This window comes from Rhinolophus hipposideros, assembly GCF_964194185.1.
Source record: "Rhinolophus hipposideros genome assembly, chromosome: 7".
Taxonomy (NCBI): Eukaryota; Metazoa; Chordata; class Mammalia; order Chiroptera; family Rhinolophidae; genus Rhinolophus; species Rhinolophus hipposideros.
The window spans coordinates 8598429-8625299 of record NC_138053.1 but is presented as its reverse complement, the minus strand read 5'-3'; the positions used below and the strand labels follow the sequence as shown (position 1 = coordinate 8625299).

The following is a 26871-nucleotide window of genomic DNA, read 5'->3' as shown; positions in this document are numbered from 1 at the left end:
AAATGCCCTGAGAACTACCAGGTGCAGCAGTATTTTTCACGCAAGGCCATTTTAAATTCTCATGTAGGACTTGCTGTTTGATTAGTTTAGCAGATAGGCTCTAAAGGAAACACCAGAGGAACGAACCCTTTGGATTAAAGTTAGTGACAATAACACGACAATACTCAACTTGCACTGCTGATGCAGTGAGCCCGGGGGTGCTGGGCGTGGGGTCTCCGCAGGCCTGGCCTGGAGCCCAGGAAGAAGCGTCTCACAAAAGTGGCGCTGCAGGTACCCACCGTCCATCCTGTTTAAAACAAACACAGCCGACATACACACTTTAAAGGCAAGCAATTCCAAACGGGTCATTGACATTATTAAAAGACTTGTTTTATTTGGGAAAGATTTTTTTCCCCCCGTTTCTTTTAAATAGACAGCTATGTGGTTGCTGTTTATCTTTTGTGTTTAATAAATCTTTAATGCTTGGCTGAGAGGCTGGGTTTAGGCAGAGAGAAGCTTAACATGTGAGGAGGTTTGAGGACCTGTGAGAAATGAAGAAAAAGCACCCAGAAGTGATAATCCACAAGGAAAACAGGACTGCAGCCACCCACAGCTCTTCGGCCATTCCCGTTTCACAGAGTGAGGTGTCCTGTGTGTGCAGAGCTCTTGGTTCCAAGCCAGAGCGGTCTTTCCCTGGACCTCGTCGTGCCATTGGTCATCCCATGGTCACTTTGAAAAGACAACTTGCAGTTTCTGTATACAGAAAAAGCGTCCCATCCTTGCCAGACGCTTTCTCAGTACTTTCTCCAGCTCTTTCAGCCCCGGTGGAAGTGCCTCTGTTCAGAGCCCCACGGTTTGCTCACCTCGGATCTGGGGCCCTCGGGTGTTTCCAGCAGATAGTTCTAGATAGTTCTGAGGGGACACCCTCCTCTGCCCTTCCCCAGGAAAGTCAGGCTTGACTGAGGGGTGTTTTCTGTGACTGGCCCCCTCCTCCTCATTCAGAGGCCCTAAGCCCGGCCAGTGCACAATGCTCTGGGCAAGAAACAGCTGTTGTTTTGACAAAGAATGCACTTGCCTCATTTTTAGTAGTACCAGAGTAAGGAACAAGGTCGTCATCTATTCTAGGCCTCTGCCCTGGGCAGGTAGACGTGCAGGCTCATACATGGGGTGGGTTATGTCAAATATGTTTCTATTATTCTATGTATATGTGCTTTTTCACATTTGCAGGATTTAAAAAATTAATATATTTGCAGTTTTTCCAATTGGGTAATATGTGCACATGGCAAAAATAGCTCAAAGATACATACTGAAGAGCAGGTCGCCGCCTAGGCGCCTCCTCAGAGCCAAGCAGTTACAAGTGTCTTCGGTATCTTTCTCGAGATGATCGAAGCTTCTGCCAGCGTATGTGTGGAGACCATCTTAAACAGTGCTAGCATTGTTTAAAACTTTGCTTTCTTTGCTTAAATATATCTTGAAGCTCATTCCATCTCATAGAGTGCACATAGCATGATAATATTTTTTAACCACTGAGTGGATATGCCAGTATGCTATTGCTGGACGTTTAGGTTGCGTCATGGTTTTGTTTTTTTCTCTCTTTGCGAGTTTCTAATGCCGAGATGTGGGGCCTCTCCACGTTCCTTTTTACATGTGAGCAGCAACTGAGAGGCTGAGGGGTCTGTACTTTAGGCCCCCACCATCACCCCCCTGCACACATTAAATTCCCTTGTTAATGTGTCATTATATTTGACACTTTGAGTGTAGGCAGGCTGGGTAGATAATATAACAGTATTTGGCTTATGTTTAATAGCTGTCTCCTCCCTTTGCGTTGTCCCCACAGCCTGAGAAAGTCTTGGTGCCCTTTAGAAGGATTCAGTGGTGTTTTTTTAAGCGAGGGACTCAGTCAAAGATTGTGAGGCTTAAATCTGACCATCCAAACCTGGGGCAGTGGCAGCTGCCCCCCAGATCTGTGGACGCAGTCTCTCCTCGCTGTGTCAATCTGTTTCCGCGTTGGCGGGTAGGATTACGGTATTAAATTTGGAGACTCCCATTGGTTTCTCATGTGGACCTACATATGTCTGCACGCATGTGCAAGGGAGTGTGGCAGGCCCCTGAGGGGTCCCTGGCTGACAGCAGCAGGTTGCCCCAGGCATGCTGGCCCTGCGATAAAGTTGGATTTGCCTTCCTGTCCCAGCCTCAGCCTTCAGTTGCATTCTCTAACGGACCTGGGGAGCTTGGGGAGAGCTTCAGGGATCAGAGGGTCCCACAGACCATGTGCTCTTCAACATTTTTTGTAGTGCCCCCCTGTCCCCACATGCACACACGACTCCTGAGCTCTTTCTACCGGTGAGCCCCCCACAACCTGCACCTGGTGACAGAAATCACCAGACACTGCTGATTACAACCCCCCCACACTGCCTCCTATTCCCCCCACCCCCACCCCGGCCCTGGACGTAGTCAGTGCTCTTTGTTTTTCTCTTAAGTTTTCTGCATCTATGTGTGATTGGAACGAAACATCAACTTTACTTTTTTTTTGTTTTGGTCATATTGCAATACTGGCTTCTTTCCCCCTTCTTGAAGTCTCCTTCTATAATTTCTGCTGTTGCTGCTTAAATATAGATGTGTAAGTCCTCCTCCTTACCAGATTGTTTATATTTCTGAGAAGCCTTCTGCTTATCTGCGATTGCTCTCTCTTCTCTATCTCTATCCCCACGTTGCCACATTGGTTTCGGTTGCTCTTTTTTTTTCCTGCCTTCACTTGACTGGGATGTGTTTCAAATGTGGTCTATCAAAATGTGCAGTGTTTCCCTCTTTTCTGCAGTAGCTTTGACATCTGTTCTTGAATTCTAGCCCACATTATTCTTTTGGACTTGTTTGCCCAAGATTTGCTGTAATGCCAGAAACACTAAAGGGGAGAGTTTGGTGTGGTGGTAGCCCCCCCCCCCCTACCTTCCCCCCCAAAACTGTCTACGATTTCCAAGTCGAGCAAACACTGGATGTTTGTTCCAGCACTCTGTCATCTTGTCTGGCAGTGGCCCACCCCATGGTGGCACGAATGAAGTGTTGTTCACCAGCAGGGCTCACAGACTACTTCAGTATTTCCACCAAAAAGGAAAGCAGGTGGAACTTCATGAGGCGGGTGGAGGGTGGGTGGAGAAGCTCTCACTTGCTTCCTGCGTGTCTGTGGATGAATTTTCATTTTGATTTTCCTCGCCTTTCAGCCTTTGATTGGGTCCTTGCTCTGCGTCGCCTTCAGGGAGCTAGTCTGCAGGCGCTTTAATCCTAAGCAGAAGGTGCTAGTGTCTTTAGTAACTGAAGCTGCTCAGCAAGAGAACGAGCCTTTTGGTGGCTACGGGAACTTGTCCTTGCGTTCCTGCTGTCAGCCTGGGACACCATTCTGGGCCCATCTGCTGTAGGCTTGTTTGAAAAGATCCTCTTGGCAGCTCCTCCCAGAATTTCTGCGATCAGGCCCAGGTTAGGTTCTTGAGGCTTTGGGCGTCCGTTTGTCGTGTATAGCAGAGCCGAGAGCCCTTAGCCCCTCGTAGTTCCTTTTACAGGGGACCCACTCCTGGTGGTTCTCAGAATTCCAATTCAAGTAATACCGTTTGAGGATAACTGCTGTTTGCAGGTGCCTCATTTCTGAAGTTTGCAAGATATTGGAAATCACTGTACTTGGAATTTGCCTTTTAAAGGTCCCTCTTAAAAACAAGGAACAGGTTAAGTTTAATGGTTCTGGACATGATGTCCAGCCCATAGTAAGCCGCACAATAAATGTTTGTTGCAAATGATCATTACAAAAGATTCCAAGCCTGCACTGTTGAAGGACAGCCAAAGAGAACGCCCCGATGAGAAGGGGAGAGCTAAGCAGAAGGACAGAACATAGGGACGTGACGAGACACTTGTAAGAACAAAAGTGAGCACCTCCAGGGAGGGATGGCATTTGGGCATTGGCCTGACTCTGCTTTCAGCAAAGAAAAATGTATCTGCATGTTTTGTTCCAGAAAGAGTCATTTGTGGGGTGGCGTCGATACACTCATGAAAGCTGAGTGCGCGCGTCCCGGTTTCTCAAACCAGCTCCTGCGACAGGCTGGAAACCACGCCACGGTGTCCAGTTCCCGGTCGGCTGTCCCCCCTTCTCCTCCCCGCTCCCACCCCCGCACCTCCTATGCCCGTGAGTGGGTAGTGCCGGGAACATCGGGCTCTCCCCAGCGTTCTGGTCAGATGCAGATGTGATCTCCTCTCCTCTGGTACAAAGTGCAGTTACAATCTTGTCTCCTCTTTTTGTTTCTCTCGACAGAGGGAACTCGATGCCACCGCAACAGTATTGGCGAATCGGCAAGATGAAAGCGAGCAGTCTCGAAAGCGGCTCATCGAACAGAGCCGAGAGTTCAAGAAGAACACTCCAGAGGTGAGACGGTGTTCCGTTTGGATCCCTTTGAAGGGTTCTCAGTCTCTTGGTTACATATTCGGAAGACATGTTGTAAGCATTTCATTTCTATCAGACAATCTGCTGCTTTCTTTTGACTGTCCTCAGCCCCGTGCCAGCAGACTGCGTGCCCCCATGCGGGCTGGGGAATGCGGGCATTGGTAGGTGGTCTGAGCAGATTAACGCACAAGCTCGTTCCAGATGCAAACACTGAATAAGCTTGGTATGCAAGAGCATGTGGCCAGGTCAGACCCTCGAGCCCCGTCCCTGCCTCTGGCCCCTGTGCTCCATTTTCATGCCACCCGTGGCATTTGGGCATTGGGCATTTGGGCATTGGATCCTGAAGGATCACTGAGTACGAGGACAAAGCAGGTGCAAGGGCCTCAGAGGGCCCCCTTCTCAGGTGTGAGACCGGCAGGGTATCTGAGGGCTGCACGCGTGTGACGGTGCAACATGCCGATATTTCTTGTAAATCAGGCATTTAGTCTGCGAGGGCCTTTTAAATGCCTCTGATTCCTAAAATATGCTTTAAAGGGCACTGGAAATTTGTTCCTTATGCGCTTCTTTTTTTTTCTTTTAAGTATGTGTTCAGAGGACAGTGTTTGGAGAGGTTGGGGCAGCATTTTCCTGGTCTGCTTTCTAGGTCCCTGGTTCCCTCGGTCCCTCTCAGGGGTTTCATAAGAAATAAAAAGAAAGGAGAGCTTTACAGTTGCACAGATGTGGGACTTGCTATTCAAGCAGCTTCTGCCAGTTTGGCCCACAATGGTTTTGGGGCCGTGGGCTCTCCCAGCCTCCTGCCGCCTCCACTCAGGGGTGGGTGGACTGCGGCTTTGCCCCCGGCTCCCCGTACCCCAACTCTTCCATGGAGGAAGAAGGAACAGGTTTGGAAGAAAAGCCATTTCCTGGGTGGGATGCCTCTAACTTTTATAATATACCTCATTTACAATATGTAGGATTTTTGCAAAATGATGTGTGAATTGAATTTTTAAAAGTGGACTTATTTTAAGTGTTCCAATGGAGCCTGCTATTAAGGGAGTGCTATTGTGAATCATTTTGGGAAACAAATAATTAAACCTCTATTTTCAGTATAAATATGTTGGGAGAGAATATGATAGCCCTGTGGAAAGAAAGAGGGCTCTAGGGGCAGATCTACCAAAAGGTTTTAAATTTGAGACCCACTACTTACCCTCTCAACCCCACCCTCCCCTGCCCTCACGCCTGGATCTGCCCTGTTTTATCAGTCACAAAATGCAGATCAGAGTAATTTGAGCCTGGGGATTGCTGCTCTCTGTGTGGCTTTGTGAGGAAGCTCTATTCTCCATGTTCCATCTTGTCCTCAGCAAAGAAAGCAGCTAAGGACAGGACTTCCTTCCTCTGTTGCTTTCCTCCTCTCAGGAGGGTCTAGCAGTGGGATTTCCCGAGCGCCCATCCTTTACTCTGTTTCCCCCAGCTGACCCTCATCATGTCTGTCTCTCGAGCCAATCTCAGCCCTGTTCCAGTAACTAGCTGTCAATCCTCCGTCCTGTGTTCTTGCTGTCCATCCCTCTTTTGGTGACCATATGTCCAGGGGGACCCACAGAAAATCTGAAAAAGAAGGTTAAGGTCATCCTTCTACGGCAACAGACAACAATAAGAAAACAAAATCTGTCATGCGATGGGTTCTGGGAAGAAGACAAGAGCAGAGAACTGGACTCCTGGATGTTCCTTGGAGTCCCGGACGCCTTGGCATCTGCTAAAGGCAGTTCCCGCCGCCGAGGAGCTTGTGCCTTCTGGTCTCCTCAGGCCCAGCGCTCGGCGGATAAATGTTCATTGGGCTGAACTGGGCCCCATCCCTCCACTGACATCTAAACAGGCCTCGTTCTGCAGGTACTGGGGACCAGCTCACACATGTTGACTCCCATGTCGGTTACTTGAAGAAACGCCATCTTAAACTGCTGCCCTTTATCTCCTAATCCTAATAAGTAGAAGAGTCTGGGGGAGGAAGCAGCCTGGTTGTTAAATGCCGTTTGGGGCGTTGCTTTTCAGGGCATATTGTTAGACATTGTCTTCTGTGGAGAAGGGGGCCCAGATCCCCACCTGGGAGGGGATGGAAGCTGCCACCCTGCTTGCTCCTGGCCTCTGCCCGCTGGTCAAGGCTGGTGCCCACTCGGGTTGCTTCTTCCACTGCAGTAGGGAGGGTTTTGCCGCAGCACAAATCTCTAGGAAGTGTGGAAGGGTGAAGCTGCTTTCAGGCTTCTGCCCTGCTCTTCCCCTTGCAGTTTCCTATCCCAGGCCCATCCTGGAAATCTGTGTGGGGTCCCTGTGGAACCCTGAGGCAAGAAATAGCAGAAAAGAGGTTCACTTACACCACCAACCAGAATCTTCTGTTTGAAAATGTAAAGCCACTTAAGGCCAGAGTGGAGGTGGGGGTGGGAAGCTGCAGCTGGGGTCCTCTGGGATACACAGAGGGAGGGGGTACATGGGGAGCAGTCTGGTGGGACATGTGGGGGCTCTGGCGAGTGCAGGGCCTGGGATCCAGAGGGATAGCGGATTGTCAGTTTTGTGTGGGGTTTCAGGCCAGAGGAACCCAACACCTCTCTGACATCAGTCACCTCTCCTGACTATACAGTATATATAACAAATTATTAAACAAAGGAGGAAATAGATTACCACTTACTGTAGAGGGAACATTCTAGAAATTGGACATGTAAAAATGAAGGTTATTTAGAGCTTTGTTCTCAGTGGTGAAAACAAAATTGGCTTGCTGGTCGGTGGGAAAGGCACCTCTTCTGTGGACACAGACTGGGATCCTAACCGCTCACGTGGTTGGCCAAGTGAGGACGAGGGCCTTGTTCCGGGGGCCACCGAGGCAGAGCCAGGGCCAGTGGGGTCATACCAAGTGCGCTGATTCTCAGTGAACGCGCTGGTGTCCCTCTTTGTTCTGGGAAGAAGAAGATGTTCTCCCGGTGTCTATTGAATATCTCGTGAGTCTTACGTGCAGGATTAGGCATTAAGGGGAAGGCAGAGGTAAGGAAGGTTTTCTCTCAGCGGATTTCCTGACACCGGCCCTGCTCACGGGCACCTGGGGAACCTAAAGTCCAGAGGAACAGGTGGGCTCTGGCAGGAGCACTCCAGGAAGGCCCGCGGAGTCCAACGGGCCGGGTCATCCCACACAGGACCAGCCACAGAGGCACAGGAGGCAGGCGCCGCTGTGGCCAGAGCCTTGAATGTCTTTGTTTAGAATGAATTTTTTTCTTTATTTTTAAAAATTTTTCTTTTAATTTTTTTTATTAGTTTCAGGTGCACAAGACAAAGTAATACTTAGACGTTTATCATTTATATCCCTCACACTGTGTGGACCCCCGTCCCCCCATCCACTATCCCTCTGACATCGCACAGAGCCATTACATTTCCACTGTCTCTATTCCTAGTGCTGTACTCCGCTTCTTGTAAGTATATACATACATATATATACATATATATATAAAATTATAGTTGGCATTCATTATTGTTCAGCTTCAGGTGTGCAGTGCAGTGATCAGGCATCCACATCATCCCTGAGGTGGTCTCCCAAATGGGACACATATCCATCGGATACCCTACGAAATCTTTACATTATTGATTACGTTCCCCAAATTAATTTTCAAGACCCCGTGGCCATCTTGTGGTTACTGACTGTTTTCTAATCCCCTCACCTTCCCCCTTATTCCCATCCCCCCGCCCATCCAGCAACCCTCAGTTTTTCCTCTTTGTCCCCAAAACTGTTTCTGATTAGTTCATTCACTTATTCTTTTCTTTAGATTCTGCATATAAGTGAGATCATATGGTACTTGTCTTCCTCTGTCTGACTTATTTCACTTTACCATAATGTTCTCTAGGTCCATCCATGTTGTTGCAAATGGTAAGATTTCTTTCTTCTTTATGGCTACGTAATACTCCATTGTATAAATGTACCACAGCTTCTTATTCTAGTCATCTACTGATGGGCATTTCGGTTGTTTCCGTGTCTTGGCTATTGTGTAAAGTGCTGCCATAAACATAGGTGTGCATATAGATTTTTGAATTGGAGTTTTGCGTTTCTCCAGATAGATACCTAGGAGTGGAATTTCTGGGACATAGGGTAGTCCCATTTTCAGATTTTTGAGATACCTCCATACTGTTTTCCATAGTGGCTGCACCATCTGCAGTCCCACCAACAGTGCACAAGCGTTCCCTTTTCTCCACATCCTCACCAGCACTTGTTGTTTGTTGATTTATTGATGATAGCCATTCTGACTGGGGTGAGGTGGTATCTCATTGTGGTTTTTATTTGCATTTCTCTGATGGTTAGTGAGGTTGAGCATTTCTTCATATGTCTGTTTGCCATCTGTATGTCCCCTTTAGAAAAATGTCTCTTCATGTCCTCTGCTCATTTTTTAATTGGGTTGTTTGTTTTTTTGGAGTTGAGTTGAGAGTTTTTTTATAAATTTGTGATATTAACCCCTTACCAGATCTATCATTGGCAAATATCTTTTCTCATTCAGTAGAATCCCTTTTTGGTTTATTGATGGTTTCCTTTGCTGTGAAAACACTTTTTAGTTTGATGTAATCCCACGTTTATTTTTTCCTCTTACTTCCCACGCGCGAGGGGATATATCAGTGAAAATCTTACTCCAGGTGATGTCTGTGAAGTTTCTTCCTATATTTTCTTCTAGATATTTTATGGTTTCAGATCTTACGTGTAAGTCTTTAAGCCATAGAATGAATTGTTTTCAGCTTCGGTTTTCTGTCGTTAGATTAATGCTTTCCTAGTCAGTTGATGGCATTGCATGTCTTTTCAACCTCAAAATTATAGTTACTTTGAAGGAGATTGCAATGACTGCAGATAAAGTTTTATGCATTTCTTTGATTAAGAAAATGAGTCAAAGAAAAACATTTTTTAATTTTAATGTTGTAACTAAACATTCATTTCCTATTGAATTAATAATCGCTGGTTGAACGTAAAAGACTGGGGGTATTTCTTGGCTGTATCACTTCCCTTATTATTGTCGGTGACTTACTGGCTGTTGCCATTGGGCAAATTACTTAACGTTCCAAAGTCTCAGTTTCATCATCTGTAAAAAGTGTAACGACAGGGCCTAGCTCACAGGATTGCTGTGTGTGCCGTGGTATGTGTGTGGAGGCCCTGCAGAGGCCTAGAGGCCAGTATGTGCTTGACATTCACATTAACTTGGAACGTGTACCGCGGAACACGTGAAATGCAGCTAATTTCTGCTCCTCAAATCTAACCCAGGGAACTTGAAAACAATACGACAAATACAGGTAGTTTCAGCCTAAAGTGTTCCCAAAATTGGTTTGTAGTAAGTTTGTGATTTTACGGATATCTTTTGAACACCTGCCATGTGTCAGATGGTTTGGCCTTGGGGGTGAAATCCTAATCCTGTTCTTTAAAAGTTTCCTGTCTTTTTGCCATGAAGTGGTGCCTCCTGCCATGGAGTGTTAAGCGCTAGGACCCTGTAACGGGAATCTTCCGAATGCAGAGTTTGCTCCAGACACATTCGCGTATTCGGGGTGGTGAGGTCCCGAGCCGCATACACCTGTCACTCTGACTGCTTTTGGAACCTTAGTTCTCAACCTTTGCAATACGGTGAATGTTAGAGGCCCTCTGCCCTGAGAAACGCAGGCGTCTGCATGCAGTTCTGGACTCTGGAACTCATCCGGGCCCCTGGCTTAGGCACGTGTCTGGCTCACACCGGTGGTCTCAGCAATGCCACTCCAGGAGCCTTCCTCTTCCTCCTGGTGTACCCAGGGTAGGGATGGAAGGGTGGGCAGGGGCTGCGTGAGACACGAGCACCCAGGCACTGACCTCTGGGCTGGGCCCTGGGGCGTGGGGACGGGCGGGTGAGTTGGGCTACCCCGAGTGTGATGAGGGCCCCGCAGGCTGGCAGCAGACACAGGCACCTCTGCACTGGGCAGGCGACACTTGCCTCCTGCCCGAGAGGCTGGTGAAGGGCAAGGCCAGGCAGGCGGCCGTGTGTGCAGGGGAGGTGGCAGCAGTCACTTTCCTGAGGCCTCGTAGCGTTGGAGCTGTGTACAGTGCAGGCCCAAACCCTTGCCTTCTGCTTTCTGTTGCTTTCATCCGAGATCTGAGGCCCGGGCGGGCCAGGATTACCTTTGATGCCCCAAATGGCATCTGTTCTGATAAAGCCGACTGCAGATTGATCACCGGGGACGTGGAGGCGTCCAGGAGCTGCCCAGGCCTCCCCTCCCTCACCAGCGGTGCCAGGCCAACTCCTCACTCCTGGAAACAGTCATTCCCCGTCGGGGACCTCAAAGGGACACCTGGGGTTTCATGATTCTGCCTAGGAATTACTTTTCCCTTGCTTTTTCATTCTGTTAGGTTTTAGGTTTGCTCCTTGGACCAAAGGTTGACGTGAGGTTCTCACCGCGGCTGCTCAGCCAAGCTGGGACTTGAACCCAGGCAGTCAGTGCTCTTAATTGCAGGGCTGGGCTGCCTTCCTGGCCGTCCAAGCACCTGGAGCAATCGCAGATGCGGCTTAGGGCAGTGCAGGCCGGGAGGTGAGGTCCCGGGTGTTTGCAGGGGTCCGTCTCAGCTCCCAGCCTGTGTATGAATGTGGTGCTCGACTAGCGGAAGAAAGGTCTTCCCTGTTGGACTTACTTCCAGAAGCAGCACACGAATGGTTTTTGTTTTGCTCCAGTTCTTTTCAGTAAGGGAAGAACCATCCTTTATTGGGGGGCGTGGGAGAAGGAGAACCACAGACCCGAGATGCAGTGATTTTTATCACAAACCCACCGTCAGCGTTCGGTTTTGTCCTTGCAGTGCGTCCAGCTCCTACCCCAGAATATGTGTTAGGTGTCTGTCTGTCTGACTTTGCGAGGTTCACTTATGTTTCCTGTGGAAGGGACCACATCTCTTCTGGGAGGTTGAAAACTGAGCTGCAGTCTGGAGCAATCGTTGGTCATTTTTTCCCCTGATAGATTTTTGCCTCAACATGTCTTGCTCTGGAGTGTTAACTCCCCTGACACGTGGTCCACGGGGCTCACAGCCCAAGTCTGTGTTTTCTACGTCAGCCCTGCCCACATGTGTGCAGCTTCTTTCCACGTCACCATGTCCGGCCTTTGTCGTCATCAGCAGAGCTCACCCCAGCCCTGAGCGTTTGGGGCACAGCTCCCTGGGGTCAGCACCGGGACTGAGCGCCCCTTCCTCGTTTACTGTCCCCACCTGGGAAGGTGGCTCTGGGCCTGATGCCAGCTGCAGCCTTCCAGCCCCGCCTCCTGGATTGGCACGCCGACTCCGTGACAGGGAATGTTCTTTTTACTGCTGACATAACTGCCTGTTCACTGGCGTTCATTTCCTGAGTGCCGGAATCTTAATTTGCCCTTTCTGTCTCAGGCTAGAGTGTTTTTCTGAGTTTTACGTTCTTGGAAAACTGTTGTAAAAAATCAGGAGTCGCCTTGAGATATGACTTGGAAAGAAATCCTGCGCCATCATTGAAATGAACTAGATTTGTGGGTTCCTTCTGGACTCCAGCAGGTGGGGGTGGGGTGGGGATGGGGGTCGTCTTTAGTAAAAGCCATAGTCACTGTTGTGCTGATCAGGATGGACCATTTCTGAGGAAGAGGAAGGCATGTGCCCCAACACTGTCTCTTTCACCTGTAAGTCACCTACTCCTTTTTTGCCCAGGGGAAGAGGACAAAGGAAGGGAAGACGCTGCAAAGTTTTGGACTCCATTTTCACTCCCTGTGAGAAGAGGAGTCAGCAGGCTGGGGGAGTCAGGGGGAAGTAATATATAGTTGTGGCCCAGGACCAAATGCATTTAGTCACTGCCTCTCCAGCCTTTATATAGACACGGCAGGGAGTGACTCAGCCTGGAAAAAGAGAGTCACTTAAAAATAAAGTCGCGACTCAAATGGACACGTCCTGCACAGGCGGCCTTGAGACAGTGTGGCTGGGGCTCAGTTAGAAGCCTGGGGGGCGTCTTCGCCCTGCAGGGCCCTGCTGTGGTCCCAGGCCAGTCAGGTGGCCAAGGTGAGGACATTCATTTCAGCTGCATCATGGAACTGGAGCGAGGATTAAAGGAGCTCTAACTCCCTGTGCTTTCTAAACTCGACAACAGCATTCAGACGTTTTAGCTCTGACTGGACATGTTAGTATGTGGAGCAGTGACTGAACTCGCCACTTTTCCCTTGTTTTAAACAAATTGACAGTCTATGGAAGCCTGTGTGTCTCTCCAGTTTACTACTCAGCTTTTGTTTTTGCTTCTGTCCTCATAAGAATCTAAAGTCAATGTACGCAAAAGACTAAAAACACCAGCATAATGTTCCTTGTATCTTATTGGACATTCGAGGGGGTTAATTGAAGGCCCACAGCACTGATTTGAAGAATTGTGACTTTTAAAAAGAAGGGCAGACCAGACATGCCCCTAGGGACACGGGCCCTTTAGGAAAGGCAGTGATGGGTGGCCTACAAGCTTGGAAGGCTGGGGGTGCAGAGTGGAGGATACCGGCACCCCTCCACCCCACAGATGCTTATATTGGAGGTTCAGGAATCCAGCCTCAGCACCTCTGCCGAATCTGCAGCTCTGGAATGATTACTTTCTCCGACTTGGGAAGGGTAAGGCCCTGCATCTGTGTAGTCATGTGTCTTGGGTAGCATGGACCTTGGATGGTCACTGTGGTGTGGAAGGTCCTGCCGTATTTGCAACACGCATTTAGGAATCTTTTCTTTACAAAACAGGATTCTTCAAGATGGTAATTATATCATTCTGCAAGATTCACACAGATAGATAATAAGTAAAACTTTATTTGACATTTAAATTTTATTTTTTTGTGCAAAATTAAGAAAGAAAAAGAATTGCAGAAATGTCTTTCTTTGGCAATTCCTCAAAAAGTTAAACATAGAATTACCCTATGAGCTAGCGTTTCCACTCCTAGGTGTATATCCAGAAGAACTGAAAACACGTCTGTACAAAAACTTGTATATGAATGTTCATGGCAGCCTTATTCAAAAAAATCGAAAAAGTAGAAGCAACCCAAATGTCCATCAACAGATGAATTGATAAACAAAAAGTAGTCTATTCATACGATGGAATATTACTCAGCCGTATAAAGGAATGAAGCATGACACATGCTACAGCATGGATGAACTTTGAAAATATGATGCCAAGTGAAAGAAGCCAGCCACAAAAAGACCACGTATTGTGTGATTCCATCTATAGTGTCCAGAACAGGCAAATCTATAGAAACAGAAAGTAAATGAGTGGTTGCCAGGGCCTAGGTGGGAAATAGGGAGTGACTGCTAATGCCGATGGGATTTCTTCTGGGGATGATGAAAATGTTCTGGAATTAGTGGAGATGGCTGCACAAATACCTTTTTTGTGGGGGTGTGGGAAATCCCTACACAGGTTGTTTTTTTTTTTAATTCAGTTGTTTTCTCTTATACTCTGAAGAAAATCTGCACATAAAAGTATCTTGTGAATTTTCATTTTGGAAGTACCAGTTTAGCTTTAAAAAGGCCACTCCAGTGTTTGGCAAACTTATAAAGCCCAAATAATCAACTTGGATGTTTAATCATTCTAGAATTACCCACCGTTAAGTTATAATAAGACTTTAACTAGAAAAAGTTTAAAAATTAAAAGTGAACTTTTAACTGTTACCAATTAAACTCTTTAAGCCAATTTATCAACCCAAGACATTACTTTTTTGTTTCTTTTGGGTCCCTAGGAGAGAAAACCTGCTTCGAGTGTGATAGAGTAATGAATGTAACTCAAACCTAATTCAGCCCAGTGGCAGTAAGTGGCTGTTGGCCACATGATTCCCCCCACGTTTCAAGAAAGACCCTTCAGCATGATGCTCCGTGGGCGCACAGGCCTGGAGAGCAGAGGAATTCCCACGGGCTTGGGCAGATTGAGCGACAGTCAAGTCCTAGCTCCATGGCTCAGTAGCATTGTGACCTCAGTCACATTGGGACAGAAACTTAACCTCAGTTCCTTTAGCTGCAAAAATATATTCTGCCCCCTTCAGGGAGTGATGGTGAAGAGTAGGTGAGATTCCTGGAAGGGAAATGTCTAGGCCCGGGTCTGGAGTGGAGTGGATAGCTAGTAAGTGGTGACGTGGATGTACGGACTGAGTGACCTTGAGTAAGGTCACTAAGCATTCTGAGACTTGGACCCTGGGTATATAAGCAGAACTAATAATGAGTGGCCCAGCTACTATGTGGGTGAAATGAATTCAAATGCATGGAGCATATAGTATGTGCTCAATAAATACTTTTCTTCCTGTGTTCTTTCTTCCCTTCTACAAATAGTTCTGAGCCCTGTCCAGGGGCAAGGAGAGCTACAGCAGGCCCTGAGAGTGAAGGTTCCAGTTCTCATAGGGGGCAGGCAGGCAGTGACCAAGTAAACAAAAGATGGCGTAAGATAATTTCTGGTGATGGTAAGAGCGAAAACAGGACAATATGGCAGCGAGTGAGTGTGGATGGGTGGAGGTTCTCCAGGAAGTTAGGGAAAGTTTTTTGAATCAAAGACCTTTGCAACTCCCCCCCATCCCCCCTCCCTGCTGCCCCTGCGACCTCATTGATGAATTTCACAGATTGTTTAGCACTGGGGTCCCTAAAATGTCTTTCACCTAAAGGCCTGATTGTCTTTGTTTGCTCTTATCACGCAATTACTTTCAGGCATCAGAGCCAGTCCCTCTACTTTCTAAAGGCAGGGATGCTGTTTAATTATGGACATTAGAAAGTTTGGTTAAGCAACATTGGAGTTGGAGGGAGACCTCATTGAAAAGTGAATTCTTAGGTAATCAATGAAGACTTGATCTCTCAGTTTGTGTTCCATGACACAGGAAGCAGCCAGAACTGGGCATGGAGCCCTGACCTGGGGGAGCGGCTGGCTTCTGGAGCCCCCAGACCACGCTTTCTTTCTGTGAGCTCGGGCTGTCCAGACTCACTCACTGAATTGTCGACAGGGCCGGCGTTCCCTTTCCTTCCTGAGCCTGTGTGTCGCTTCCTTCATGTGTCTAGCAGCTTTTCAAGGGCTATTTTAAGTATAACGACAAAGTATCTGAGAACTTAATAACTGTCAAAAGGAAAAGACTGTAATTAGATTCGTGTGGTGTAGAAGCTCAGTCGAGACCATGCTGAGTTGTATAACCTCTCAGTCTTCATTTTCTCATCCAGAAAATGGGAGTGATGACAACTGTTTTGGAGTTCATTATGAGTCAGACAGAATGCAGTAGAATATCCAGAATAGCCATGGCAAACAGTAGAAGCTCAGTAAGTGGTACATTGTAGGTACGTTATTAACATCTAACCTTTTGAGAAGAAAAATTGTGTTCATGAGTAAATTTTAAAGCTATAAAAGAACACACATTTTGAAAAAACACTCTTAAAGAATAGAGCAGACCGACAAGTCTATAAACTGTACACCTGGTTTCTACCTCAGACTTGAATAGAGTCAGAAAAATAAAAACATGCTTCTTCCATGTGTGTCTGGATGGTCATTTTCCTTCCCTGTGCATTAGGTGTACTGCTCCCGGAGTAGAAATATTTGCTGCTGGAGTCTTCTTTGGAAGCTGTTCTTTGACAGTAACCCATAACTTGTCTTTCTGGTCAATAACCTCAACCGAAATGTGTTTTGAATGGAGGATGTCATGCTTTGTAGGATGTGATAATAACTTGAGTGTAGAAAGGAGTTCACAGCTTCGTCTCAGTAAATATCCTCGTAAGGTACAATGGCTAAATGTGAAAGCCATAAAATTTTGTTGAAATTGTGGTGAACTGTTATTTATTAATATTTATTGAGTACTTACTAAGAGCCAAGCATTATGCTAAGTGTCTCACAAACATTTTGCTGCCCCCAGCAGTCACCCTAGGAGCTGTGTGTCATTAGCGTCACTTCCCAGAGTGTAAGCCACCTGCCTACCAGGCAGACAGGCTCCCACCAACCAGGCCATAGTGGCTGTGCCAAACTGTCTCCTTTTAGCTTCCAGAAGTCAGTGTTTATTCACTCAGTTAGAAGTGGTTCCTTTTATTTCAGTTTAAAAAAATGATTTTTTAGTATTTCTTTAAAGTAACATACTCATTTAAAGGGTTTTGTTTATTGAGGAGTACGTTTTGTTGGAATATACCCATGGAGGAGCAGTTAGGCTAAAATCTGACACTTGCCTGGTTAATTTATGGGAATTATTATAAACCAAAGGAAAGGAAAATCCCCCCTTCAATTGTGAGATTATGTCAGTCAAGAAAAAGACAATAGGGTAACAAGGCCCCCTGACCCTGAGATTTGTTGGCTGAGGTTTTTTCTTTGGTCAGGGGGCTGAGGACAGGGATAGGTGGGGCTGATCATTGAACATTGATTGTTGACTAATGTTGACTCTTGGCTTTAACTTGCAAATGTGAGTTGTATAAAAGGTAAGTTTACAAGGAGTGTTATGCACCTGCCATGCAGAGTATAATAATTTTGTTTGTGGCCCAGTATTTTAACAGGAAGACGTCATGATGTAGTGGATATAGTTAAAGGAGTGTTTTATTGGGAATCAGGACACTTGCCTTCTGATTCTGGCTCTGCCACCGACTGGATTTGAGGTCTATGCAAGCCAGCTCACCTCTGTTTGGTTTGAGAAAGGAGGTGAGGACGCAGTGCCGTGTGGCTGAGAAGCGAGGGCTCTGGCGTTTGGCCTCGCCCTCCCGCTCCCTCGATTCAGCCTCCCCGTGGGCCCAGGTGTAGATGCTGCCCTGTCTTCTTAAAGGCCTCACCTGCTTTACCTCTTGTGGTTTTCCCATTCAGAATTCACTCTGCATGCAGTGAGTGGTCACGGCGACCCCGTTGTGTGTGGGACGGGGTGTACCAGGGCAGCTCTGTTTGAGGGCTTTGGTCACGCAGGGACGCAGCAGTAATGGCTAATAACAACAGCTGCCACTTACTGAGCACTTACTGTGTGCCAAGCTCGGTTCTAAATACTTTAAATGTAGTGGTTGGTTTAACACAGGATGCCTACGAAATAGATACAGTATTTACCTCCATTTCAAAGAGAGGGAAACTGAGGCCCAGAGAGAAGGATGAAGTCCCCTAGGGTGTCACAGATAATAAGCAGCAGCGCTGGCTGGAAGTTTCCGATCCCGCCAAACCTGCTGCAGGTCTGGGCCAGAGTGGCTCCGTGGGTAGCACTCACTGAGTTCTGCCGGCACCTTACTGTCCAGGCACGCAGGCCCCCTCCTGCCCCAGACGTGTCCGGCCACACGCAGGCACCCTCCCCGGCCCGTCTCGCCTGCAAATAAACGTTCCAGTGCATTCAGGCAAGAGAACAGAGTCTGGATTATGTCTTAAAGGGGTAACTTCCATCCTGGGGCAACTTCCAGCTTCAGGAGCCCCAACTTGGAGGTTCTCTGCTTTACATTTGAAAGGTCACCGTTTTTTAGTTCAGAAGGCTGATTGGGGCCCCAGTGTGACCCTATTTTTATTCATCCATTTACTGACTGCACAGGGGATGCTTTAAAGAGGGCCGGCTGCAAAGAGTGTTTGTGATCAGGTATCCTGAGAATGGACAGTTGGTGACAGCCCTGCTTTTCCCAGGGTCTCCAGCCTTGGAGGTGGGGGCGACCTCAGCTCCTGACACCTCCCACAGTACCTTCCACATGTGCCCCGGGAACAGTGCATTTGTAAGGTACGGGATACCTTTGAACCTTAAAAAAGACTTGTGTCAAACAGACCCTGTTCTTGCCCTAGGGAGTGGCGGCTCCGGCCGAAGGACCTAGAAGGTCCGGCCACCTCTGCCTCCCTCCCACCCACGGGCCTCGTGATTTAACTTGCAGTGACGTAGTTCTTTTTACGTGGAGCCATGCAACTGGGTTTAATTTTTTTTATACGAAATATTTCTGGCATACTGAAAAGTATAGAAAACATGTCCTTCATGAAGATTAGATAGATGTTAACGTTTTGCCCATTTGCTTCTGATGCCGCCTTTTTCAAATAGAAATAAAACACGATAGCTAAAATCCCACTTCCGTGCCTCCCCCTCCCTTCTTCCTCAGATGTAAACCGCATCCTAAAACTGTTTCATTTTTATGTGCTTTTTGAATTCATAGCAATGTTTATGCACTCATAGACAACAGATATTGTTTTAGGTATACGTATATTGTACTGTTTATACAAATGGTATGCAAATGGTATCTTGTTATATTTGTATAATCCTTTGAAACCTTGTCTTTTTCACTCAGCTTTCCCTTTCAGAGATGTTGCTGTGTGTGCCTGCGTGCATGTAATTTACTCATTTAAGCTGCGACACACTCTTCCAGTGTGTGCATGAACCAAGAAGGGGCGTCCCTGGCCCTGTTGAGATGGCAAGCGGATTTTTGGCTGTTGTTGCAACTGTTACACATGTCCTGGGAGTGGGCTCAGGAGTTTCCTGGGGTGGAGCCCCAGAAGTGCGGTCACTGTCACAGCTTGACCGGGTCTGTGCTGCCAGGTAGTTGCTCTCCAGCGTAGTGGCATGCTGTTACCCCCACGGGCCAGCTCCCATTACCTGTTCCTGCCACATACTTGCTGATTTCTGCCTTATTTCCTTATTTCTAATGTGGGTGAACATCCTTTTGTACAGACTGGCCTATACAGTTTCCTCTTTTGTGTCTTAACTGCTCATATCCTTTGCCCATTTTCCTCTTGGGCTGTTTTGCCCTGTTCTTACTGACTTGTAGGAAATTTTAATATTCTGAAACTGAATCCTTTGTTGCGAGCGTACATTGCCGATATTTCCTCCCAGGCCGGGGCCGCCTTTTCACTATGCTTGTACTGTCACTAGTCACAAGGAAGATTTTAATTTCAATGCAGCTGAATTTTCTCCAGCTCGATGTAAAGTTTTTGTTTTTTATTTGATCTTATCTCAGAAATTGTCCCTATGCTGATGTCATGAAGACAGTCTCCCGTGTTTTCTAGCAACGGCTTTTTCTTGCTTTTCACGTTAGGCCTGTAATGCATTTATGTGGATGATGAGGATCCAGTTTATCTTTGTCCATCGAGAGCCCCTCCTTCCAGAACCCTGTACCGTCCCGTGCACCTTTCCCCAGCGAGTAGCCTTTTGTACCTCTCTCAGATACCACGACCCCTTCCAGGCTCCTGGTCTGCCTCCGTCACCTGCTTGTTGGCTCCTGCACCAGCCCCACACATGTTTTGATGATCGGTACTGTATTATTATGATAATTATGTCCATATCGTTACTAAGTCTTGATTTCTGGTAGGGGAAGGCCCCACCCTTAATGCTGTTCAAAATTATCTAGCCTCTTCCGTATGGCTTTTAGAATCATTCTTCCTGTTGCGATTTTTATAAGTTTCATTGAATTGGTCGATTAATATAGAGAGACTTTATAAAGTGTTTAGAGTTTTGACAGAGTTATTTCAGATCTTATTCTTGGAAGGATTGTATTCCATGTATGACTCCACGGATGATGTTCTTAACTTACTCTAGTTCATTGTGTGGATACAAAATAGTCAAAATTGAAGGATTGATCATTGTAGTCTGGAGCCAGGCCTAAAAATAAACCCCACTCTGTTATCATAGGTGGCTGTGATTAAGATCAGGGGAAAGGTCGGCTGTGGGCCTCCTAACATTGACAGTTTCCTTCAGAAGATTAAGTGGTTCTTCATTTTTGGCCCAGGTCATCAGTAGCTTAAAGCCATTACTGTCTATTGGCTGTTTGGTTTGTCTGAAATATGGGGCTGGTCTCAGCCTATTTCCCTAGGGTCAGGTGTGTTCACATACTCAAAGTGCCAGGAGCCTATAGTGTGTGTGTGTGTGTGTGTACGTGTACGTGTACAAATTAGCCTTCTCTGGGGAGGAATGCATAGTGCCAGAATACAGAGATGTTCTTTTGCACCTTTGCATTTTGAAATGTGTGTTCTTTCTTGGCATAGCGTTTTCAAGCTTATTTTTGAGATAGGCTTGTTCAGCCGTGTGCTTTTGAAAATGACTGTGAAGCTTTCAACCACTGGTAAACTGAAGAAAAAGAAAGATTCCTTTTTTTGTTGATGTGTTCAGGATTTTCATCAGCCCAGTGCAGTTCCCATGACCTATTCAAAGAAGGGTGATAGCTTCTGTTTCCTTTAATTAAAAGTTGAAGACAAGGATATTTTTATTTATTTTGTTTATATGTAAACAACCCATGAAAAGTATTTCACATATACTTAAATGATTACTTTGCCACAGTAAAGAAAAACTACTGGTCCCAACAGTGATACGACCACACCGACCAATAAAATGATCTGTGAATAGGGATGAAGAAGTTCAGATTAAAAATTTGATCAGGGTAGTTTGGGTTAATAAATTGAAGCATGGAACTCTCAATTGAACTCTTTTTGCTGCTATAAGATAAGGGAAATATTTACATTTTTTTTCTTTCAGATCCATTTGTACTTGAAACTAGATTAAATGTTTTAATCTGGTTTATTATTGATTATAACTGTGGGAAATGAGTTCCATGGAGACCTCTCTTAAGTAAATGTACTGATATGTTAGAACTAGAAGAGTTGAGAGCAATTTTTATTTTAAAATTCTTTTTGCATTAGCACATCTGCAGCGTTGAGGAATATATGGAAAATTGAAATAGTGCTTCTATCCTGCCGTGTCTCCAGCACGTCAATAAATCACCTTTTTTTCCTTTTAAAATGTCTGGCCTTGTAATTTATGTTTGCATAACCCATTACTAAATTCATAGTAGGTGTTTTAGTTGGCAGGCATTAGTCCAGGGATTCTGAAGATCTTTAAAAAAAAAAAAACAGAGCCTTTGTTAGTATTTATATTTAAGTGGATATTTTCCTTTTTTAAAAAAACATAATGAATTAGATTTTTTAAAAAGAATTTGGAGCTAGCTATTTACCTTTTTCTTAAGCAAACAACATCAAGTCCATATTCTTACGTTGTCAATTGTTAGGGATTTCATAATTGACTCCATGGTTTTGCTTTTTTTTTCCCAATTAAGACCAGCAGGAGAAAATGATTTTGATATTAAGATCATACTAATTTCTCTATGATCTTCAGGTTTCACAGAAAATGAAAATTTCTGTGTTAGTAATTTTCGATTTCCTAAATGCAGTTGGCTGTTTTAGTTATAAAGTGAAGATGAATATATTCATTGACTGACAAGACTATTTGGTGCTTGAACAGAAATAGAAATGTTCAGGGTTAGTCCACATATTTGTGGCTTACCTTTGAGACTTTCTAATTTTTAACCAGGCATTTAAAAATAATCATCATGTCTTCTAGCCCTAAATTAGGAAAACTTTTAGAGCTTTGCTTTGAAACGGTGAAAAAAAATTACTTCTGTTTTCTGTTGTAAAATTTTTAAAAGTGATTTTTATGGTAGTTAGAAAGCCAGAAGAGCCATTTATGGTTTTGTGAAGAGAGTTTGCTTTATTTGATCATCTCTCCCTTCTCTTTCCCGAGCTCCATCAGCTGGTTAATAATATTTTCAATATAAAACGTGTATCTCAGCCCATTGAAATCACTGTGGCCAATTAGAAGAGGAATTGCTTCTCCTCCAGGGAGCCTTGATATATTTTTCAGGAAGTCTGTAGCCTCCTCTCTCTATTTGTCAAACAGAATGCATGTTATTTTTCAAAGGACAGTGGTATGTTTTAAAATTCAGAATTTAACATGTTCCATCTATGATCCAAAAGTCCAGTTATAAGTTTGAAAATCCCGCTCTAACTGCATTCTACGTAAGTTAGGGATTAAAATCAATGACAGTTTTCTTTTGTGTTTGTTCATGTTAAAAACACAGCTGATTTGAGATTTTTAAAGTCCCTTATTTGCATTATATATAATAGCATTTCATTATCAGAGATGTTTATTCTGTTGTATTGCCCTGATAAGCTTCTATACTTACAGACTAATTGCTACTGAGTTTAAAAGGTGCCTCTTTTATTTCTGCATTTATTTCTAGAAACTTTGGGGGTATTACTTCCTTTTCCTGGTGAGGGGCAGGATTTCGAGAATCTGTCTGACTTTTATAAACTCAGCTCCCAGCTCAGAGCCTCTCCTGACTTTTACAAGAACGATGGAAGTAGATTACAGCAGTGGTCTCGCAGCTTTCAGAAGATGAGAACCACATTTATGGCTTTTTGTGCAGCTTTCTTCCCCTGCTCCATCCTCCTAGGAGTCGGTGGCCCCGTAGTCATGAGCCTGTGGTTGTGTCCCAGAAAGTGTTTCCACCAGAGGAAGGTGCTGTGCCAGAAACTGGAAGAAAGGAAAAAGGAGGTGTTTATTGTCCAGAAGACGTCTTCCAACTTTTATTATTAACTCCCTTCCAAAGTAAACTTTCGGGTTTGTTTCAAGGCACTTCTGGCCAAAGTGCAGTTGGATTTGCCTGTCCTCTAGGAGTAGAGGCGAAAACAGCATCACCCTGGGTGAGGGGGGAGGAGGGGATTATTTATAATACTCAGTGAATGACAGCTGTGGGACAGTTGGACTGGCGAAGTGGCTGCTTGGATGACCCACGCCACCTCCGTGAGCCTTTCACAGTCCCGCATGCAGTCGGCTGGGGCCTAGGCCCTCTGAGAGGCACTGGGGTACACAGTGCTCCCCTGGGGCACGCAGAGCTCCCATGGGGCACTGTGGCCCAGCTGGAGATTGGTGAGGAAGTAGTGTTTTGATAAAGAGCAGTAAATGACAAAATGGAGAGGGCAATGTCCAGTGGACGCCTGGAGCAGAAAAGGGGCTCTGGGGGAGACGCAGGAGCCCTGACCTGGCCGGGGCCAGCGAGTGGCTGTCACCAGGAGTGAACGGTGCACTGGGGTTGGGGTAGGGCTGGCAGGGTGGTTAGGCTCAGGGCCGCCCTGGAGAGGTCGTGAGCAAGGCTCAGGAACTTGGACTTGAGTCTGCCAAAGGCCTGCCAACTCATCACAGGGCGCACTTAGCGGTGACCCAGCCTGGTTTATGCCTCGTAGTTGGTGCTGCACGCAGCGGTGTGGAGCAGGAGCGTTCCGGGGCTGAGATGGAGCCAGACGGCCGGGACCCTGCTAGAGGACTGGGTGAGGACAAACAGTCAGTTATGTCACAGTCATTCATCAGTTGTGCGCCTTCACTGGGCCCCCCGTTATTCTAGGCCCCGAGGGTGCCGCAATGAACAGAAGAGCAAAGATCCCTACCCTCTCCGTGCTTGCCAAAAGATAGGAACAAGTTCCAGGGGGTGAGGGCATGGAATACTGATCTTGGAATTGGGGAAATAGAGACATGACTCTGAAAATGCTTGGCTGAAAAGGACAGAAAGCGACGGGTGGTAACTGCAGAGGGACCGGAGGGCAGTTTTCCCCACCTTGAGGGGCACCTTCCCCAGCCCGCCCCTGGCATCAACTGATCTGTTTTCTGTTCCCATGGTTTTGCATTTTCCAAAATTACATACAAACGGATCGTACAGCATTTTGAGTCTGGCTTCTTTCCTTTAGTGTAATGCATTTGAAATTCACTGTGCTGTTGCGTGTATCAGTAGTTCCTCCACTTTTTAGTGCCTTGTAGAGTTCTGTTGTCTGGATGTACCACCTGGGGACAGATCTGTAAAACTGCTCGGGCTGCTTGGATCCCCAATATCTAGTACCCCGGGTTTTCAAGCTGCGCACAGCCTCACACCTAAGACTGCCCGATACCCTGACTGGTTTAATAGGGAGCCTGGGCAGGTGTGCTTTCCATCTTTACAAGAACGATCACTGGCAAAGCTCTGCTTTGTCTCCTGTTTGCATGGTCTACTCACCCTCCGGAATGTGAATGGCCTTCCTTGAAGAAGGAGGGGTGAACATTGGTAAAGCTGCCTGATTGGTGGTCCTGTGTCCCAAAGGAAGAAAGGATTTGAGAGCGATTGGGAACAAACTCACCCAGAGACACACTCCAGGGAGGTGCCAGGGCTCCACCCCCTCAGGCGACCGGTTGAGGCCAGAGGAGGCACTGCACCCGCAGCACACAGGTGTGGCCAGAAGCAAGGCTGAGGTCTGGGGGACTGGAGTGGCCCTGCAGGGAGCCAGGCTGCTCGCGCCTGTTCTCTCCAGTGTAGATGCTCTCCTAACGTTTCCTTATGTTGTTCTTTATGCCTCTGTCCTTTAACTCTCCTGTGACTGTGCTTTCTCCTCCTTCGTTGTGAGCTCAGGGATGATGGGAGCAGTACCTCGGGTCCTCCTTAACCCTTGGTTGGGGTTGTCGATTGGTCCATTGATTCCATGCTGTACTGGAGATGCACTGAGGGAGAAGGACGCTGTCACAGCCAGGGTAGGGGTGGGCGGACTTAGCAGTCAGCAGCCCGTCCTGTCACATTTCAGGAGAAAACTCTGGATCAGCAGGAGACACCGACTTGTACAGTCACATGGGACACACAGGAAGGGTCTGCTTTCCCTGCAGTCAACAGCTCTGCTTGTCTCCTCTTCATGCTGTAAATTTGAAAAGTCAGAAGGAAAAGGGCAGCGTGCTGGGCTTCCTTGAGGCAGGTGGCTCTTTTAAAGCTGGGGCTTATTGCCAGTCTGACCTCGTTTCCATGGAAGCAGCCAGCGGGGGCAGCTTGTTCCCGTCAACCTGAGGCCTGGGGGAGCCTCAGCCTCGGGCAGACTCCTCCCAACTCTCTTGGAGGAGGGGGGACCTGGGAGCCCTGCTAGAGTCTCCTGACTTTTTTGCTACAGGAACTCAATTTGAAGGGGAAGTTGGTGAATTGCTAGTCCCTGCCTGCACTTTCCCTAGAACTTGCACAAGGGTGGCCTTCGTCACTGCACTGAGGATCCCTCCTTTGGGAACCCTGCTTAGTGGTGGGGTACCCCTGTTGAATATATGGTTTTCTTAACTGTTCCTGGAAAACCTTAGACGAACATAGAAGAACTATTTAGCATCTTTGTTTTGTACTGCAAGCGAACTCTTCAAAAAAAAAAACACAAAATACAAAACACAAAACAACCTAAATAGCTCAATGGAATCTATTTCTTGAAATTAATTCCATCAAGCTACTGGATGTTCTTTCTTGCTGAGATCGCGGTTCAGCAGTCGTGGTTTGATAACGTGATGGTGAGAGTTGACTTGTCTCCTCTCTTGTCCGTTGGTTTTAATGCCTTGGCATTCCTGAGCTTGGTCTGCTTCACGTCATGCTGGGATCACAGCTCCATAATGAAGCCTTTATTATATTAACTAGTTAACAGATACATTCTTTGAAGAATTCTGAGTTTTTAATTATTCCATTAAGCCTGTGGACACATTGTTCTGAGGGGCATTTTGCATTGCTAAATTCCAGACTTAATTGCAAACCTTAAAAGACTAGAAAATGCTAAGAACAACTTGTTAAATCAGACCAGGGAAAGGTTCCCCTTCCCCCTTCCCCTCTCCCTCCTGGTCTCCTGCTCCTGTTTTTCAGTCTTTTTGGTTGGTGGTAAGTGCAGTTTTAATCAGGCATGCCAGCACACATTGTTTCCCAGGTCTGTTTTTGTATTATTTGGGTAGAAACGTACCCAACTTCTGTTCCAGTAGGTGGAGAATGATGCTTAAATCCTAGAAGCACGCTCACCTACCTTTTTAGGGTATTGCAGGTTTCGCTTGAGGGCTGGAGGATTTCCAAAAAAGTATGACTAAGGGAGAAAAAGACTACTCCCAAAGCCAACAGGGTGGGGTATCCCGGGACAGGCAAATTCCCAGCAAGGAAACTGCATGTCTGTAACGCAGACACATTGGGTCATAGCTTTGCTTTCACAGAATAAGTGAAACGAACAAAAGTTTTTTGAATCCTCCTTCCAGAAGGCCCAGTTTCTGCAGGTGTGTGTTTTGGTCTTAACTTGTAGTCAGTATTATTTCAGAGGATTTCCACTTAAGGCAGTGTCTACTCCAAACCAAATAGCTGGCTGGAAAAGGGAGACATTCTGTCTCCCAGTCACTCTGCCAGCCACTTGTCTGTCTTAAGGAAGACAGTGAGCAGCGTCTTCCCTGAAGGTCCCGGCTGGCTGAGTTCTCCTTCCCCTGCTGCCATTTCACCGACGACAGCACAGCCCTGGCCTTGAGAACCAGCATGTGGAGCGTGGCTGGGGCGACACAGAGCTGGGTTCCCATCTTGCCACCGCTGGCCGCTGGTGAAGTGACGATCCCTTCACTTCTCGGCACCTCAGTGCAACTGGGATGGGAACCTGCCCTTCGAGTGGCTGCAATTAAATAACTGAGGCCACAACCCTGCTCATTGTAGCTTAACACCCTGCACACAGGTATCTGGTAAATGTGACTTTCCTTCCCAGCCTGGTAAATGCTTATATACTGGGTTGCAGAAAAATGAACAATTCATCTAACTCTAAGCACGTAAGTAGGTGCTTTGCTACATGCGTATGGCTGAACTCGGCCCGTCTTTGGGCATCTTTTGGCTCAGTGTTAGGGTTTTCTCTCAAGTGGGCTCTGTTTCGTATTATGTGTAGGCCGGATGCAGAGTGAGGAGCCAGGCTCACAGGTGTTGGGGGTGAGAGGAGTAGTGGGGCCAGAAGTCGGGTGCGAGTGATGTC

The 26871-nt window shown here is 46.6% G+C and overlaps 1 protein-coding gene across 4 annotated transcripts in view; it reads left to right on the top strand.

The window, feature by feature from the left end:
• The window catches only part of CUX1 (cut like homeobox 1), a 349252-nt gene that overhangs the window by 72536 nt on the left and 249845 nt on the right, over positions 1-26871 (top strand). For all 4 annotated transcript variants that reach the window (XM_081054322.1, XM_081054323.1, XM_081054321.1 and 1 more), the window contains exon 2: positions 4274-4384. In XM_081054322.1, coding sequence (XP_080910448.1) covers positions 4274-4384 — 111 coding nt within the window. The remainder of the gene's footprint in view (positions 1-4273; positions 4385-26871) is intronic.